The 18,756-nt window shown below is 35.9% G+C and overlaps 1 protein-coding gene across 1 annotated transcript in view; it reads left to right on the top strand.

Moving 5' to 3' along the window:
* The first annotated feature begins 240 nt into the window (after positions 1–240).
* LOC139937867 (C-type mannose receptor 2-like) overlaps positions 241–18,756 on the top strand; it is a 75,966-nt gene continuing 57,450 nt past the window's right edge. Inside the window, exons 1-12 of the mRNA XM_071933230.1 lie at positions 241–377; positions 2,579–2,733; positions 3,681–3,799; positions 4,085–4,212; positions 5,964–6,184; positions 7,319–7,404; positions 9,037–9,149; positions 11,392–11,521; positions 14,686–14,768; positions 15,708–15,824; positions 17,631–17,702; positions 18,609–18,641. Of these exons, the coding sequence (XP_071789331.1) occupies positions 332–377; positions 2,579–2,733; positions 3,681–3,799; positions 4,085–4,212; positions 5,964–6,184; positions 7,319–7,404; positions 9,037–9,149; positions 11,392–11,521; positions 14,686–14,768; positions 15,708–15,824; positions 17,631–17,702; positions 18,609–18,641 (1,303 nt within the window). The 5' untranslated portion in view covers positions 241–331. The remainder of the gene's footprint in view (positions 378–2,578; positions 2,734–3,680; positions 3,800–4,084; positions 4,213–5,963; positions 6,185–7,318; positions 7,405–9,036; positions 9,150–11,391; positions 11,522–14,685; positions 14,769–15,707; positions 15,825–17,630; positions 17,703–18,608; positions 18,642–18,756) is intronic.

Raw genomic sequence — 18,756 nt, 5'->3', positions numbered from 1 at the left:
AAAAAACAATCTTTCAGCAACAATATCCACTATGTTTTTTGTTAGACAACAACAAACAACCAAAAACCACCTTTTATCAACTCGATCTCAATTAGTTCCTGATAACCCATGCGAAATGAGGCACTGAAGTACCCAGTAATCGGCGAACTTTGTGATGCCGAACTTTGGGAGTAGGAGACCGACTGGTGGTCGGTGGTACCGCTCTGCATAACACAAGCAAGGCGTTATTTTTTACTCGATACCACTTTCTGTGCCACTCACGTTCCCACCCAAATATCCGAGTGATTGGTGGGGTTTTGTTTTGTCTTTTGATGCTACAAATGGGATAAACATGAGGTTTTTCTTGCCGTTGTTGCTGTTGGTGCTGCTGCAGTCTGGTAAGTTATTTGTTTCTGAAAATGTTTTTGAAACTCATCTTGTTATGTTAAACTTGCTTGTGGGGCTTGGCTAGCTGTGAGAAAAAAAACTAAACAATCAGAAAATGTATGCCAAAAGCACGGCGCTATTACCTGTTTCAAACTACTTTGGCTGATATTTACAAGTATTTAAAAATATTATCCCATTATTTATCGTGAAAGATTTATAATTTTTCTTCTACAACAAAAACGAACTTTTAAAAGAGTGTGTTTCTTCGAATAAATGTAGAACGGCCGTTCAACTGCTCTAAGATAGGAGGGAGACAAAACTTCCTTGCTCTATGGACTATCTGTGATGAAGTCACATTTTTGTTTAATTACATGTACATATACAACCATGGATAACCCAAACAACTTTCTTATAATGAACAAACTACATACACTGTAACTTTATGTAAAGCCCATTTTCAGGAGTAATTATTTGAAATTACTATGCAAAATACTTTTTTTATGCAATTATATCACAGAAAGAATTCCGCTGAGTAAACTTGTATAATACATGCTAACAGCTAGTTAATGGGGTAACAAAGTACATTGCAATGGGCACAAAGTTCGGAAAGTTCAGTGAATTGATTTATGTAGCAGGTGTATTGAATCAAAGGTTATACAAGCGATTGACTGACCACAGAAATACAATTGTTTTTTACCTGTCTTGCAGATTGCACTTCAGTAACAAATTGGGATAAATAAGAAAACACAGTGTTATTGAAGACTCACTTTTCATTGTTGTTGCTGTTGCTGTTGCCTGTTGTTGTTGTTTTTGTTTGTTTAGGGTTCGTTTTACTTGATTTTTGTTCTTTTTGCTGAATTGCTGTTGCTGTTGCTGCCGTTTGTTATTGTTGTCGTTGTCATCTTCGACCTTGTTGTTGTTATTTCTTTGTTCTCGTTCTTGTTTTGTATAAGTTTTTTTCTCAATGTCATCATTATCATCCACTATCAGTGTGGCATGGGATGGTCTTGCAAAGTTTGTTCCATAAATTATCAAACTCCATGGTTGATAACTATAAATATCAAAAATACTTAAAATACTACAGAATTGGTTTTGCTAACAAAACAGTTGCTGGCAGTGTAAGAACTTTATGTAATCAACCATAAACATAAACTGACAAACCTGTAGAAGTTTGAGATTGATCGGCCATCTGGGTCATTCAAGAATAGTGAAAAACTGAATAAAATTTTTGCATTGCATCGATGCCAAAACAAAAATGAATTAAACGCTCACTGAGCGATAAACTCCAAACGCAAAATTAGATTATTTGTTTCTCATCAAAATCTGAAAATTCAGACAGAAATATTTCAAGGGATGTTTTCTAGTATCACCATCATCATTAGACTGTGTAAGTTTTATTTAAATCTGTGATCTTCACGATTTTTGTTTCTTACCAATTCTGTAAAGTTCCTTTAATAACATATAAAAGCATCTCTAAGAAAAGAAAACTTTATAAAGTGTAACAAAATGAAACAAAGCTTTCCCCATTTTAAATTGGAACGAACAAGCTTTCCCCAATTCCTACAAAAGTTTGCTTGCAAATTAAAAGTGTTCAAGGTTTATGTAGGTTTAACTGGTCACAAGAACCCAAGAATATTGTTTTCATTTTGCTAATGGGGGCGGGGGTCTCATATTTCTTTTTTTACTACCTTCCTCTTTGTCTTTTGTTTGTGTGCTTTCATCTCTATCATCTGGATTGCCTTCGGGACACAGTACACCTGTTTGTGTTTGTCGTGTTGTCATTAGTTACCCTTTGGAAAAGACTGTGCTTATTTTTTATATGATTCATGTATTGGAAGGTAAACAAGTTGCATCAGCTAATTCTATTTGCTTCAAAATTGTGTCACTCTGTCTTCATGTGGAATTGCATGGCCGAGCGGTTAAGAGCACCAAAGCGTTACGCTTGAAAAGAACCCAGTGCACTTATCGAAAAGAGAAGGGGTTTGCCGGCGTTCCTGGCTGTGGCTGCCCAATGCACCGTAGCCCCTTGTAAACCCTTATAAGGTGCTAACTAATTGGGTCTCAGAATTCATCACTTCAACAACCTATCTTTCTGAAAAGTTTGTATATACTCAGCGTCTTGAGTACCTTGTTTGGTAGATACGTGGACTATAAAAGACTTTGATATTGTTATTATTATTATTAAAGCGTTTGTCATTCGTTCTTTTTGTAGTGTTGGCTCAGAGATGTCCTCATGGATGGCTGATGCATGGAGACTCTTGCATCATCCTCAAGATGGACTCCAAGAGTTTCTTTGAAGCTCAGAAGGATTGTCAGTCTTACGATCAAGACACTGACTTAGTTGTCTTGACGGATGATTCTCTCTATGTGAGGAGCCTTCTTATTGTTTTTCTTTAGAAAGAGCACATTCAGTCAGACAACTTATTGTTTATGGACAAAGTCGCGCCCATTCACTCTCTCTTTGCTGAGATGTACAGAACAAATAGCCATTCAAACAGCTTAAAGACTCTGGAAACTATTGGTAAAATGTCAAAGACCAGTCTTCTCACGTAGTGTATTCCAACATATGCATAAAATAACAAACCTGTGAAAGTTTGCCCTCAATTGGTTGTCAAAGTTGCAAGATAATAATGAAAAGAAAAGAAAACCTTGTCAAGCAAAGTTGTGTTCTTTTAGTTGCTTGTTTTCGAGACCTCAAAATCTAATTCTGATGTCTTGAAATCAAATTCGTGGAAATTTACCTCTTCCTCGAAAACTATGTTACTACAGAAGGAGCCGTTTCTCACAATTTTTTACACTCTTAACAGCTCCCCATTACTGGTTACCAAGTAAGTTTTTATGCTAATAATTATTTTGAGTAATTACCAATAGTGTCCCAGTGCCTTTTTAAGTTTCAACCAGAAAGCACTCCCTACCAATTTTGATTGCCTCAACCAAAATAAGCCTGATATGAAAGTGCACAAAATGCCAAACAAAGCAAACTATTTTAACTGAAATATAACCATTTATGATGAGTTTTAACAGTTTGGTTGAATGGTTTTTGATTTATTTAGAACAAGAGGCTGATAATCTTAAAGTAGCACAGGTTCAAATCTATATTTCTATTCAATTTGTCTCTGTTTAAAAAATTCTCAGTCAATTTCCCTTGTAGTATATTACTTGAACCTAAAAGAATAAAAATGTATTATTCCATTTAAACCACTGAAAAGTTAGATTCAAAGTTGATGTTTGTTCAGAAAAATACCCCAATCTGTTTGAAATATAGTTTTGTTTGTGTCTTTAAATTTTTGTTGGATATTGCTTTCTTGGTACAGGGCTTCATAAAGAAGCAGATCAAAAACACTGGAGTGGATTTTTACATTGGTCTGCATGACCTCAGCACAGAAAGTAAATTCACATGGGTCAATGGAGAAGAACTTAAACCTCAAAATAGGTGAGTTGACTTTTAAATATCTTGAGCAAATTGAGTAAATTATCCCTCTTAAAAAACTTTCCTGGTAACAAGCAATGGAGAGCTGTAAATAGCACTGAGGAACAGTTCTGAAAGCACACAATGTTGCGACAAGGGTATTTTTTCTCATTCTCTTGCAACTTCGACGAGCAGTTGTGTTCAAATGCTCATAGGTTTGTTATTTTATGCTCATGTTGAGATAAACACCAAGTGAGAGGACTGGTTTTTGACAAATAGTTTTTACTATAATTTGTTTTCATATTACAGTCCAAATTGGTTACCAGGTGAACCCAACAATTCTGGTAATGAAGACTGTGTGGAGATAATGTACAATGGAAAATGGAATGATGTACCATGCTCCTTCACACAGAACTTTATTTGCCAAAGACCAAATGGTAAGCACAAGTTTTTACTCATTAATAGAATTAATAATTAGGGTTCCAGTCCCTTAAACACTCACCTCTCCCTAGATCCACAGCTAAGTGCTTAGCTGATTATAAGGATACCAGCCAAAATATTTGATACACCAGCAGTGACTGGTATCCTGCTGATTTTGCTTAACAGAAAATTGTAAGCAAAATTGATTCTGCTTGAACGGCTCCAGTTTCGGCCTAGTTTCAACAAACTTATCCAAACATACTAAGCACAGAACAATCTTGCTTAGCAGATATAAAGTTTACCAGCTAACGTTTCATAGAGTTGACATTGCTGTGACTGTGCCTTATTTCTTTGGCTGAACAGTTTTTTAAATTAAGGTTATCACATGCCAAAATATTTCATACCAGCTGCGAATGGTATCCTGGTTATTTTTTGCTTATCAGCAACTATTTAGGCACAAAGTTCTGCATTAAATCAGGCCCTGGACCCAGTTAAATGTAAGTTTGCTTAGCACTTGAACTATCTTGCTTAGCAGATAAAGTTTACCAGCCATCCCTAAAGGTGACATTGTTACCCTGGTGCCCCTCCATTTTCTGCATAAGCAAAGAACTTTTTTTAAGGAGTATTTTTCGCTTCACAGCTTTATGAAATTGGACCCTGTTAGTTACACTTCCTACCAATTTCTACTTCATTGCATAAAACACAAGGTATACAGTTACAGGCCTACTTATTATGTCACTAGCTAGACAGCGCCCTCTTTGATAAAAAAGAAGGCAATTTCTCAGGAGTTTTCAGTGTAGACTGCTGTCTTAAAGACATGCACTGGTCATACAGGCCCTATGATTGCAGTGACGTAAACCTTTTATTTCTGCGTTATGATTGGCTGCTCCGAAGTGACTGTCAGCTCATAAACCAGCAGTTAATTGTAGTTTTGATCGTCTGCTGCTGCCTGTGCATAATGTTTGTATGTAGTCATGTACATTTGGTGAATGAGGGTCTAAGGTACATTTGGCAGCTAGGATACCGTCAGGTGCTTATGGCTGGTATCTGGCGTAATTCACGTGCCTTGGTGTATGGCATCAGGGGTGCGTTCCACTTCACAAACAAAGTTGCGCACATTTGCCAATAATTTTGAGTGGAATGGGCTGTGCACCATTAATCAGCTGACATCATGATGTTCAAAATAGCTGGACTAATTCAAATACAGTAAAAACCAACGTTACAGAAGAAATGATGAATGCGGTGTCGGCATCTTCGTTACAGGGCAACCAACCATTCAAACGATAAAAAATCCTTTGCACCAACGGCAGTATGTTTGCGCAAGTGGAACGCACCGTTCAGACTATCTCAATGGAGGCTTTCGTCATGATCAAAACTCCTTAGAGAAGTTTTTCCTATGTATTTCTTAGATGATATTTATCTATGTATTTCGTAGATGATATTTCATTTTAAGTGACTAGATGGATCCCCCTCCCAACCACCCCCCCCCCCCTCCCTCTTTCATGCTCTGGAGCATGGACAATTTACCATTATCTGTAAAAACTCACAAAAAAAAAAATTGTTATATTCTAGCTCTAGCATACACTAGCAATATAGTTCATTTAGTAGATGTTAATTTTTGTGTGTTATTTTCACATCGGGATAAAGAATATAGTTTTGTTTTCCTATATGTGTATTAAGCACTGTGTACCAGGCAAATCACTTGGGTGGGATTCGAAACCCATGACCTTTGCATAGTTTGTTTTCAAACTTCTTTTTGGAACTCCAGATATACCCTTGGATTGTGATGAAGACAACGGATGGGTCGTTGGTCTTGACTCTTGCTACAAATTCTACGACTCAACCAAAACGTGGGAGGACGCTAGACAGTACTGTCGGGACCGAGATTCTGACTTGATGGTGATTGGTTCGACAGATGAGCAGAGTGTTGTCACATCCCAAGCCATTTCTAAGAAGTGGAAAACGTTCTGGATCGGATTAACGGATAAGGTTTGATGTGTTCATTTTTATATATTTTTATTTTGTTATGATTTTGTTATGAGACATATCACAAGGCCAGATGGCCGCTTTAAGGTGAGGGCTACACTTAAAGGCACCTGACACTATTGGTAACTCAAAATAATTGTTGGCATAAAAAATTATTTGGTAACAAGCAATGGAGGTCTGTTAAAAACATTTTAGTATAAAACATTGGGATAGTATAAAACATTGTGAGAAATGGCTCCCTCTGAAGTAACGTAGTTTTCGAAAAAGAAGTTATTTTCCACTAAAATATTTGAATTTGATTTTGAGACCTTAATGGTCCCGAAATCAAAACTTCGTGTGACAAGGGTGTTTTTTCATTCATTATTATCCTGCAACTTCAACAACCAATTGAGTTCAAATTTTCACAGATACACCAAGAGAGAAGACTGGTCTTTGACAATTACCAAAAGTGTCCAGTGTCTTTAACTGATTTGGGCTATCAACCAAAATCAATTGCTACCAAAATCAATTGCCACCTTGGGCTGAAATAGAGTAACCCCTTCACAGTCCGTGAGGCATCCATTTATGTGGCATCCATCTCTTCATGATTATACTGATTGTAAATTCTTTCAACTGTATGTCTAATTGTGATAGTCAACATGAAAAAATAAATGTGCATTCAATTGAATTGAATTGGATAGGCATCCATATCATCCACTAGGAGCCTGGTTGTGAAGAGCAAAATGTAATCCCATCCCAAAGCTACTATGGACCGTTCCGGCTTTCCACTAAGCTCCGCCCACTGCGCACGTGAGCAAGACATGAGTACAAGCACTCCCAATGACATTCTGCACGATTCTGCCGCGCGTGCCAAATATACGCGCACACATGACGGAGTTTGTCCGACCACAATGATTGCTGTGATTGGTCAAATGGGTGAACGCGCACAGTTTGATTGACAGGCCGGATCGGTCCATTGATTAAGTGCCAGGGCCCAATTTCATAGAGCTGCTAAGCACAAAAACTTGCTTAGCATGAAATTTCTTCTTTGATAAAACTAGGATTACCAACCAAATTTCCATTTGTTGCATATTGCTATGTTGGAATGTTGGTTTGGTGTATAATATGTTGGTTTGTTTGTATTTATTGCTTTGACAGAAGACCTACAAAGGAAAGTATCAATGGGTTGACGGATCAGATGTTGGGACATTGAAGAACTGGGCAGTAAACCAACCAAATAATAAGTAGGTTAATTGTCTCACAATTCTTGCATATTTTTTTCTAACTATGAGCATTAATATAGAAACAAGTTTGTTCTACACTAATGCATGATGAAGCACTGTATACTCTGTGACTATATGTGACTGTGTTTTCTCAACCCTAAGTTCAGAAAAAAACCTTTTGATTTACGCACTATAGGGTTTGGATTAGGGTAAGGAAAATACACATAGGTGTGTCGGAACAGGGGTATCAGAACATAGCTGTGTAACCATGGGTGTCAGAACATGTCTATATCTTAGATGTTAAGTCTAGTTGGTAAGACACTGCTCTAGAATTGCAAGGGTCGTTGGTTCGAATCCCACCAGAGTAACATGCCTGTGATATTTTTTCACAGAACTCGGGGAAAGTACTGAGTATACAGTGCTAACACACATCGGTGTATGGGTAAAAAAAACTTTAAAAAACAACCAAAATTAATATGTCTATATCTATGCTTCTCTGGGCCACTTCTGGATGTAAAAGCTGAGGTGAAGACTAGGTGTGTGTGAAAAAGTTGGAAAGTTGTGCTTAGTGAATAAGTGCAAAGAAAAACAACACTAGTTGGAACTAATGGGTGTAGATGTGTGACCTGTGGACTGTCACTGATGGAGCGGTGATGTGCTCAAACGTAGGTGTGTAGCCATACACTTGGTGGAATTCAAACCCACAACCTTATAAACACTCTAGAGCAGTTGTGCTAATTAGACTTATAATACCAAAAATTAGTTTACATAAATGTGTAGAAAAAATATGAGTGCTTGTGGGCAACCTTCAAGTGTATAAGCACATTATGAGCTGAGAATTATTACGATTATTATCAGTATTGTTATTAACCACTACTCCTCCTAGTGCCTGCTCAACAAGAGGCCAAATTCTTACACACAGGACTACAGCTTTACTTCCAATCAGAAGGGCAAAGCAATAATAATTAAGCGTGTTGCTTAAGAACACAAGTGTCAATAATATGAATAACGAAAACTTAAATAGCGCCTAAAAGATACTCGAGGCGCTTCACAGAGAAACAATTTAAAAAGCAAAGGTCAAAAACAATAAAACTAAGTAATTAATCATTAACAAACCTGAGAAATTAAAAAACAGCAATACAATTATAAAAACATACTAAAAAGTCTAAAAATGAACCATCCCCAAAACCTAGACCAGCCAGAAGCAGTTCTAAGCAAACAAATTACAATATTGAGTAGACTTAAACTTAAACCAAACATAACTAAACCTAGAAGGCAGAACAAACGTTAAAAAAAAAGAAAAAAAGTGGGTCTTCAAAGGGGTTTTGAAGGAAGCCAGTAGCAGTTCTAAGCAAACAAATTACAATTGAGTAAATTTAAACTTAAACCAAACAGTTACCAAAATGGGAGGCAGTACATACATTTAAGAAACAAGTGGGTCTTCAAACGGTGTGGGTCTTCAAGTGGGTCGTCAAGACCGAGACTCGAAGCCACACTCTGCTGATCAGAGCTTGAGTTCAGTTCTCTTTTAACTGCTCGGCCACGACAACGAAATGCTGTACTTTGCTCGGCAGATGGTCATGTGGAGCTTTTCGTCCTTCTGCAAAACATCCGATTCGTAATTTTGTTTATCTCATTATTTTAATTTCTTAGGTATTTTGACAAGGGCGGCGATTGTGTTGAGATTTTGGACAAACCTCTTGATGGGAAATGGACAACTGCTGCATGCACAGACAAAAGACGATTCACATGTGAGAAACCTAAAGGTAAAACCATTAATATCATATGTCCTTGGTTTGTCTCTTTGTGTGATGCGAAATGGTATCAATGAGTATTAGCATTCAGAAATACCCCAGACAGTTTCGCTAATCCTATTGGTTGAGAGTGCGTCACGTGGTCGTGTTTAAACGGCTGATAAAGACACAGCTAGAGCTGTTTTAGACCGGCTGGCTTTGTGTGTTGGGCACGCAAGCTCATGTACGCCAATTTTACTCACGCGGAACGCAACTCATAGCTATTAGTAATGGCGCGTAATCTATCTGTACACGTGCGTATACACAACCCAATGAACACAAAACGTTTTTACAAAAGTATGTTAAAATTTACAAACTTCGAAAGTTCGCAAAAGAAACAGATTGTCACAGATTGTCTATAACTGTGAAATTCTTTTGCTTTTTAACATAATGGTATTTATGAATGGGAATAAAAGATTAGTGACTCGTTCTTAAAGCCATTGGACCCTTTCGGTTCAGAAAAAAAAAAAAAGTTCACAGATTTACAAATAACTTACAGGGTTTACAGAAGGCAATGGTGAAAGACTTCTCTTGAAATATTATTCCATGAAATGCTTTACTTTTTGAGAAAACAGCAAAACAATATAAATTCTCGTTAACGAGAATTATGGATTTATTTGAAACACATGTCATGACACGGCGAAACGCGCGGAAACAAGGGTGGGTTTTTCCGTTGTTATCTCCCGACTCCGATGACCGATTGAGCCTAAATTTTCACAGGTTTGTTATTTTATATAGAAGTTGTGGTACACAAAGTGTGGGCCTTGGACAACACTGTTTACCGAAAGGGTCCAATGGCTTTAAACGGGCGTTTAAAACCTTGCAAGGTCGTGGACAATCGATAAAGACCCTCGCCTTGGGCTTGGGGCTTTATCACTTGGCCACGACCCTGCCGGTTTTAAATGGCCATTTAAGAACTCGTCACCACTCATTTATTCCCTTAGTACAAACCGGCTTTTCTCAGAGCAAAGCGATTTTACATGGTGTCCATGCAAACCTTACTTACTTACTGAGTTTTAATTTGTAAAATAATGGAGTCCAACTTTAAAGGTAAGGGTCATTCTTTAGTAGTAAACCTGAAAAAAAAGTTGTATAATTTCTATCATCCTAAAGCTAAAAATGTTATAAAGGTGATAACGATGGTAGCATCCTGCATTTTTGAGATGTCGTAAAAAGAAAAATCTAGAGAGGTACTGTGCAGGCAGAAAGGGTATTCCTTGATTTGGAATACTTAATGTCAGAAATGTTTCAAAATGAAACATTTCTCAGATTTGCAATCTTTTTGAATCCCTTTATCTTAAACCACAGTCCATAGAAAAGAATTAATTCTCAAAATGTTATACATTATCAACAGCTGAAGTGTGTTAGTCTTACCAATTAAATATAATTTATGGCCAATAGTTTTTTGGAGTATTTACCAATGATATACCCTCACTTTAAGGCACTTGACACTATTAGTAACTACTCAAAATAATGGTTAGCATGAAAACTTACTTGGTATTATGAACAAGCAGAGCTGTTGATCGTATAAAACCTTGTGAGAAACTGCTCCTTCTGAAGTAGCGTATTTTTTAGAAAGAGATAATTTCTCACCCAGATAATAACAGTCTTCCGGCCTGGAGCCTGTTTTATGAGGCGTCTGAAAGCACACTAATTTGTGCAGAAAGGGTGTTTTTCTTTCATTGGTCCCTCACAACTTTAATGACCAATTGAGTCAAAATTTTCACAGTCTTGTTATTTTATGCATATGTTGGGATTTACCACGTGAGACTACTGGTCTTTGCATTTATCAAAAGTTTCCAGTGCCTTTATGCTATGTCAGATTTTTGGCCCCAAACATTAAAAAATAGATTTTTTTGAGTGAATGGTATTTCAAAGAGTATCACCTGCTCTAACGAGAAACACTTTTACTTTTAATGGTCAGGAACCATGACAAATATTTTAAACATTTCTTATAAAACACATAAGAATCGGTCACGTGATATATTGTCAGGATCTCGACAAAAACTAATTTTGAGCACTTTATTTCACTGCTACTAATAATTGGCGGACTTTTTCGAGCAATGGCTCAAATGAAAGCTTGTAACTTTCTCCCATCAAAATACCTATTGAACTTTAAATTTAAATTTTTGGGTCAAATCTACCAAAAATCTGACATAGCATCTTTAAAACCAAGCAATTTTTTTTTCTCCTCTACAACTTGTGTACCCATCAGGAACATGTGCCCCAGGCTGGCGGATCCATGGAGGATACTGTTACCAAATCAATACCATTTCTCCAATGACGTGGCCTGCTGCTAAGTCAACCTGTGAAGCTTATGGTGGATTCCTAGTCAGCATAACCAGGTTGGTGCATTTCATAAAAATAAATAAAAAACGAGTTGAAACCAATTATAACAATACAGTACAATACAATAATCTTAATTAGATCCCCCAAAAAGGTAACTGAAATGCTCGCACACAATAAAAATATTGACAAAAACATCAAAAAACAAACAATGGCTTTATTCAGTTACAAGAAAAATCACCAAAAAGTGATAAGAAACATACTGGAGACTGGGCGATAAATTTATAATTAACGTTTGTGAGATTGTGGTGTGTTATTATTGCACGTGGGATATAGAGATTTAGAGATAGTCATTACATGGTGTTACCGCAAACCTGTTCATGTAAAATACTTCTTTGCTTTACTTTTGTCCAAACGATTCGGAAGAACAAAGAGAAGTCCTCCATTTATGGGGTCGACAAACATGATATATGGGTGTTCGTCGTCTCTGATGTAACTATACAAAAGCTTTCCCAATACAATGTGACAGCAACTGTCTCAGTCTGAGGAATTTAATTCAAATTAGTCAATTTTTCTTTGTTCAACCCAAAATTATTACTATAAATTTACCCAGTTAGTCTCTTATGGTTTATAGACGATGTGACATCACATGTTTACAAAAGAGCCACAGAGCCTCGACTTCCTGCAGGCATGATTTGTACACAGCCTAATGGAACAAATCATAAAATCTTATATTTTATGGAGATTGCACTGTCTAATTCTTGTCAACTTTTGATATTATGAAAGGGGGCGCATTTCAAAACTTGTCCAGCTTTTACTTTCATAATTCTTGGATTTATGTGGAAATTATGTCACAAAATGTCAACTTTCCCATTATGACCTGTGCAGTATTGTGCCTGCCAGAATATTCAAAGAATGTACAAGGTCACACTTATTGTAAACAAAGTTCACATCGTCTATACAATTGATATTTGGAAAAAAAAGTTGCATCTCCTTCAGATGATCCCTCTGCTGCCGCATGATCCCTGGCTACACAGCAGTTACAGGTTAAATGGCTTCTGACTGGCACCCCAGAACAAAGATATTGGCAAAATAGGGAGACCGCCAACTTAGGGCTAGATAGCTCAGTTGGTTAAGACAAGTGCCATCACATTAATCTAGAGGACACAGGTTCAAAGTCCCACTCTAAAACATTTTTTGAAAATTGCAAGTCAGCGTAACAGACAAAAATTAAATTTAACACACAAAGTGAAGTTTACTCTATTCAAAAGGTTTTTTAGATAGGAATGGCTGATAAGGTCACAGTGCAATTCAAGAATGTAGTATTTATATGTAGAGCTATGATTTTGCAACTTGTAACTAGTGGTGCTAGTCAGATTTTTGGCCAATTTTATCCCAAAATTTTGATTTAAAATTCAATTTTGATTGGGGTCGAGAAAGTTACAAGCTTTCATTTGAGCCGTTGCTCGAAAAAGTCCGCCAATTATTAGTAGCAGTGAAATAAAGTGCTCAAAATTAGTTTTTGTCGGGATCCCAACAGTATATCACGTGACCAATTCTTATGTGTTTTATAAGAAACGTTTTATTTTTTGTCATGGTTACTGTCCATTAAAAGTAAAAGTTAAACTTGTTTTCGTTAGAGCGGGTGATACTCTTTGAAATACCATTCACTCAAAAAAACATTATTTTTTAAAGTTTGGGGCCGAAAATCTGACATAGCATCTTTAATATTGAGATAAACTGCGGTTTTGATTGTCTTGTTAACCCAGTGATATTATCAAATTCAGGTCTTGTGGGGACACAACACTATCTGTGAACTTTGAGCAACAAATGTACCGGTATACATTCACTGGTGTCGACTTTGGTTCAGATAAAGCGTGTCAATAATAAGCAAACTGTATAGCCAATCAAGTCTACCAATTGTATTGGAAAATATATTATCCAACACGTTTACAAAGTTCTCTTGAACTGTATATATTGCATCATTCTTTGCTTTGGGGCAAATACACTGATAGCTTCTTCAATACTTTCATTCTACCAGAGTATGGGTTCGAATCCCGGTCGTGACACTTGTGTCCTTGAGCAAGATACCTTACTATTATTGCTTCTCTTCACCCAGGGGTATAAATGGGTGCCTGCGAGGGTATAGAGGTTGATAATGTGAATGAAAAAGCCTTTGGAGCGATATAAACTGTTGCCCATCAGGTTGTATACTTCCAAGGGAGCTGAGAATCATTTTTGTTTTACAGCTTAGAAACATTAAAAGGGATGTTATTGGCCCTATGACCAGCGCACTAGTGCAAAGCGCATTGATACAGTTATTGTGAAATGCGCTTGTTATTATTATTACTATTATTGTTATTATTCTAGAGGATCTTTTTTAGCCTGCACTTGCAAGTGCTACTGCATGGTCCCCCACCATTTCTGAGTACTGACAGTGCATGGTTTGGTACACAAAGACATTAAAAAACTGCTGTTTTAATTAACTTAATCAAGTGTCTTTCCCAACGATTTACACAATTTCCCTGACAGGACAGCTTCACAAAACGATGTAGAAAAAACTGAACAGAAAGTAAATACTAAAATTCTACTAATAATACCTATTTGATACAAACGTTGAAGTTTAATTAACTCAACTATTGTCTGCACCGTTTTTAGGATTCAGTGTCTGTTTAGTTGCAAATGAAAATTTCTCTTACTTTTTTTCTGAGTAATATTTCAATAAACTCAACGTAATTGAAAGATATTTGTATTTATCAGTTTAAAGGATTTGGGTATCTCTTGTAACACAAAACACAATGTCCACAGATTTACATTAAACTTACACCGTTTGAAGATAATGATAGTAGAAAGCTTACCTTAAAGTATTAGTTGCTGAGGTGCTGTAGTTTTTCGAGAAATTAGTAAAACAATGTCATGAAAATACGTTTTTACATGTTGAAATAATTGTCGTCTCATGATCACTGAGGCTGAATTTTTTTTATAACATTGTTTTACTCATTTCTCAAAAACTACAGCACCTCAGCAAGAAATATTTTCAGGGAAGCTTACTACTATCATTATCTTCAAACTGTGTAAGTTTAATGTAAATCTCAAGACTAAATTGACGATTGTGACAGACGTAGAACTCATCATCGTTTTCGAAGGGATGGGCCAAGATAGATCAAACCTTTAAAAAGTAAATGGACTTCTATTTTCTCTCTTATCATTTTTGTTAATTCAGTGAAGATGAGAACCTCTTCATCACCTCCCAGTTTCAGATGTTGACCGCTGTGGGAATAGATAGTCTATGGATGGGGGCATCAGGTAGGTCCATGATAAGGTGGTACAATAAATCATTTTAGCCTTTGTATTTAATTGCCTTTGAGCTATGTTGCTCAATGTAATACTTTGACTATGTTTAAAGGAACGTTACAGAATGGGTCAGAAATTAAATTCGCGAAGATCACAGATTTCTTAACTGTCTAATGATAGTCGAAAACATCCCTTGACTGAAGATCACAGATTTCTTAACTGTCTAATGATAGTCGAAAACATCCCTTGACTGAATTGTCATATTTGATGATAAATAAATAATTTAACTTTGCTTTTGGAGTTTATCGCTCAGTGAGCGTTTTATTAAAAAGTAATTGCATCATACAATGTCTTTAAAATAAATCTGTAACTCTCGATATCGAGAAAGGGTGAGGCCAGTGACAATTCTTTGTAAAGTTAAATTCAATTAATTAATTACAACATTGCATTATGTTAGATTTTACTCAAGCAATTGTTTATTAAATTTTTCATTTTGTAAATCTAAGTTTTGTGGAGTTGTCACTGACTGCACTCTTTGAAGTGTAAATTAAACACTTTGGAAGTTGTGTAACTAAAAGGGTCTATGTACATTTTGTAGGAAAAAAAACAATGTCTGCAGATTTTCACTGAACTTACACAGTTTGAAGATAATGGTAGTAGAAAGCTTCCCTGAAAATATTACTTGCTGAGGTGCAGCAGTTTTTGAGAAATGAGTAATAAAACAATGTCATGAAAATAATTTTTGTCTCAGTGATCGTGCGACGGAAATTATTTAAGCATGTAAAAAGGTATTTTCATGATATTGTTTTACTCATTTCTCAAAAACTACAGCACCTCAGCAACGGTGTAAGTTTAATGTAATCTGTGGACATTGTGTTTTTTTCCAACAAAAAGTACCCAAATCCTTTGAAATAAATTCTAAACATTGTGATGTTGTTTTTCCTTATACAGACTATACATCTGATGGTGTCTTTGAGTGGTCTGAGGGATCCTCTATATCATTCAATAAATGGCATCCAACGGAACCTAAAAATACCCTCAATCCTGACTGTGGGAACTACAACACAGGTTAGAACTAGAATCAATGAGAAATACAATATTAAATAGACATGGATTGCATTTGTGCACAAATGCCGAGTGGTTTCACCAATAATTTTGTAACAAAATTACTCGACTCAATATGAAAATCTTTTGTTACAAAATTACTCAACTCAATACAAAAAACGTTTATATTCCAAGCAACTATGACTACATTGTATGTATAAAAAAGTTTTTGGATTATACCATGTTCATTTGGCAATTTATGACTTAAAGGCACAGACACCTTTGGTAATTGTCAAAGACCAGTGTTCTCACTTGGTTTATCCCATCATAAGCATAAAATAACAAGCCTGTGAAAATTGGGACTCAATTGGTCATCGAAGTTGTGAGAAAATGATGAGAGAAAAAACACCCTTGTTTGACGAATTTGTGTGCTTTCCGAAAGGAGTAAAAGACTTCTAGCTAAAAGTCTTTTAATATTTAAGTGAGAAACTACCTCTTTCTCAAAAACTATGTTACCGCAGAGGGAGTCATTTCTCACAAAACTTTTATAGTATAAACAGCTCTCCAATGCTCGTTACCAAGTCAGTTTTTAAGTTAATATTTGTTCTGAACCAACAGTGTACCTTCCCTTTAAAGGTGCAAAAAATGACCCCCCAAAAACGATACACTTTTTTGTGATGAGGCATCAGGTTTAAATTGCCTCTAGCTACCAGGCACACTCAGTGGTCTTTATCTGCTTTAGAATGGCAAAGGGTGTGTGTTGGAATCTGGAATCCCACCCTAGTAAAATGCCTGTATATTTTTTCACAGGACTTGGGAATATACTGATTAAACAGTGCTTTTATAGGAAGTGGACACTATTGGTAATTACTCCAAATAATTATTGGCATAAAACCTTTCTTGGTGACGAGTAATGGGGAGAGGTTGATGGTATAAAACATTGTGAGAAACGGCTCCCTCTGAAGTGCCATAGATTTTTAGAAAGAAGTAATTTACCACGAATTTGATTTTGAGACCTCAGATTTAGAATTTGAGGTCTCGAAATCAACCATCTTAACGCACACAACTTCGTGTGACAAGGGTTATTTTTCTTTCATTATTATCTCGCAACTTCGATGACCGATTGATCTCATCAAATTTTCACATGTTTGTTATTTTATGCATATGTTGAGATACACCGACTGTAAAAGCTAGTCTTTGACAAATACCAATAGTGTCCACTGCCTTTAAGCACACATCAGTGTTTGGATATAAATCTAATTTCAAAAGGATCCAACAAAACTGAGCCTTTGAAAAATAGTTTTAATTCTGACTAAGCTAGGGGGAAAGGCCTACAACACAGGTTGGAACTAACAAATACGAAAATAATTTGTTGGAGAAAGTCCAATCCAAAACTCTGGATTGATATTGATAATAATAATAAGAGAAAGAAGAACCGTTTTTATAAAGCGCAATATGAATACAAATTCATCAAAGCACTTGAAAGAAAAACAAAAACTTTAAGTATAACTCCCAATTTAAGCCCACTAACAAGTTTATAGAAAATTAGGCCAGACCAGCTGTTTTCTCAATGAAACCATTAAAAAAACTACAAACACCTAAAGGATCTGAAAAATTACTGTAAAACTAGTTGTTAAACATTACAAATTTCAAAGCCAAAAAGATTAAAATGCATAAATACTTTTAAAAAAAGTACCACAGACATATACACAGTCTTGATACGTCAGTTCATAATACAATAAGACAAGGAGCACAATTGATAAGTAATTTTTTTGATTGAAATGAAATTGTATGATTAAGATTTTAACTTTTATAATTTTCTGATTTTAGCTGATCCTCAGGGTCGATGGATGACTGGTAACTGCTATGATGTACAAGCATTCATCTGCAAAATAAGAGCTGGTAATGTTATTTTTTATATTGTTCACCGTGCACTATAATATGCAGAAGACTTCAAACTGTTAGTAGTATTTTTGTAATTGTTTTTAAAATACTATTTTGGTTTATACATTAATTACAAGACAAACTAAAATGAGTAGCCTAAATGCCAACGTTGTCTGAATGTACAACAAAGATATTATAATCAATCATTCAATCAGAGAGCATTTATATAGCACCAAACAACCAAAGTTGTTCAAAGGTGCTCAAGACAGTTGGATGAAATTCTCTCAAGTTGGATGAAAATCTTTCAAAACTCACTTGTATCAGATGTAATTTGTGGAATTTTGTAGTTCCATTGATCTTGCTCTTTCCAGCGCTTTGATCTTGATGTAAAGGCACTTTATAAATATTTAGTTGTATGTATGTATGAATATGTATGAAATTACGATACACTGGTTGAAATAAAAAGACTCAAAGTTGAAGTGAAACAAATAATGTACATCAATACAAATTAAAAAAAAAAAAAACCTCATAACCACTTCAGACAGACAAAAGCAAAGGTTTTTTGTTTGTTTAAATAATGAATAGTTCAGTTAAATAAAGTTTAAATGAGCAAAACAACTTAAGTGTAGAGAGATTTGAACCTGCGACATGCAAGTTAATGTACTGGTAGTTACTTACTGATCCATGCATAATATTTTTTTCCATCTAAAGCCCGGCTCATACTTTCCTGAGAATGCGAATGCGAAGCGAATGTTGACGTCACAAAATTCGCAACTAATTTCGCAGCAGTTCAGCTCCCCTCAACTCACTTGGGAATATCACTGCAAAAGGAGTTGTGACGTCAAATTCACATCAAGTTCGCTTCGGATTCGCAGGAAGTATGAACCGGGCTTAAATTGTTTTTATTTTGTTTTCCTCTTGTAGGTGACAAGGTTTGGCCCATTGATTCAAACACTGGTAAGTCAATTAAACGTCTTGTCAGTGCAAAAAAATCTCCTAAAATAGCACTAGCCATACGCACCAGGTTGAAATATGCTAATGTATATTCTTGCTTAAAAATCTCCTGGATGTT

The sequence above is a fragment of the Asterias amurensis genome, chromosome 5 (genome assembly GCF_032118995.1).
Source record: "Asterias amurensis chromosome 5, ASM3211899v1".
NCBI lineage: Eukaryota > Metazoa > Echinodermata > Asteroidea > Forcipulatida > Asteriidae > Asterias > Asterias amurensis.
The sequence above is the reverse complement of the archived record's forward strand: the minus strand, read 5'-3'. Positions and strand labels throughout refer to the sequence as shown.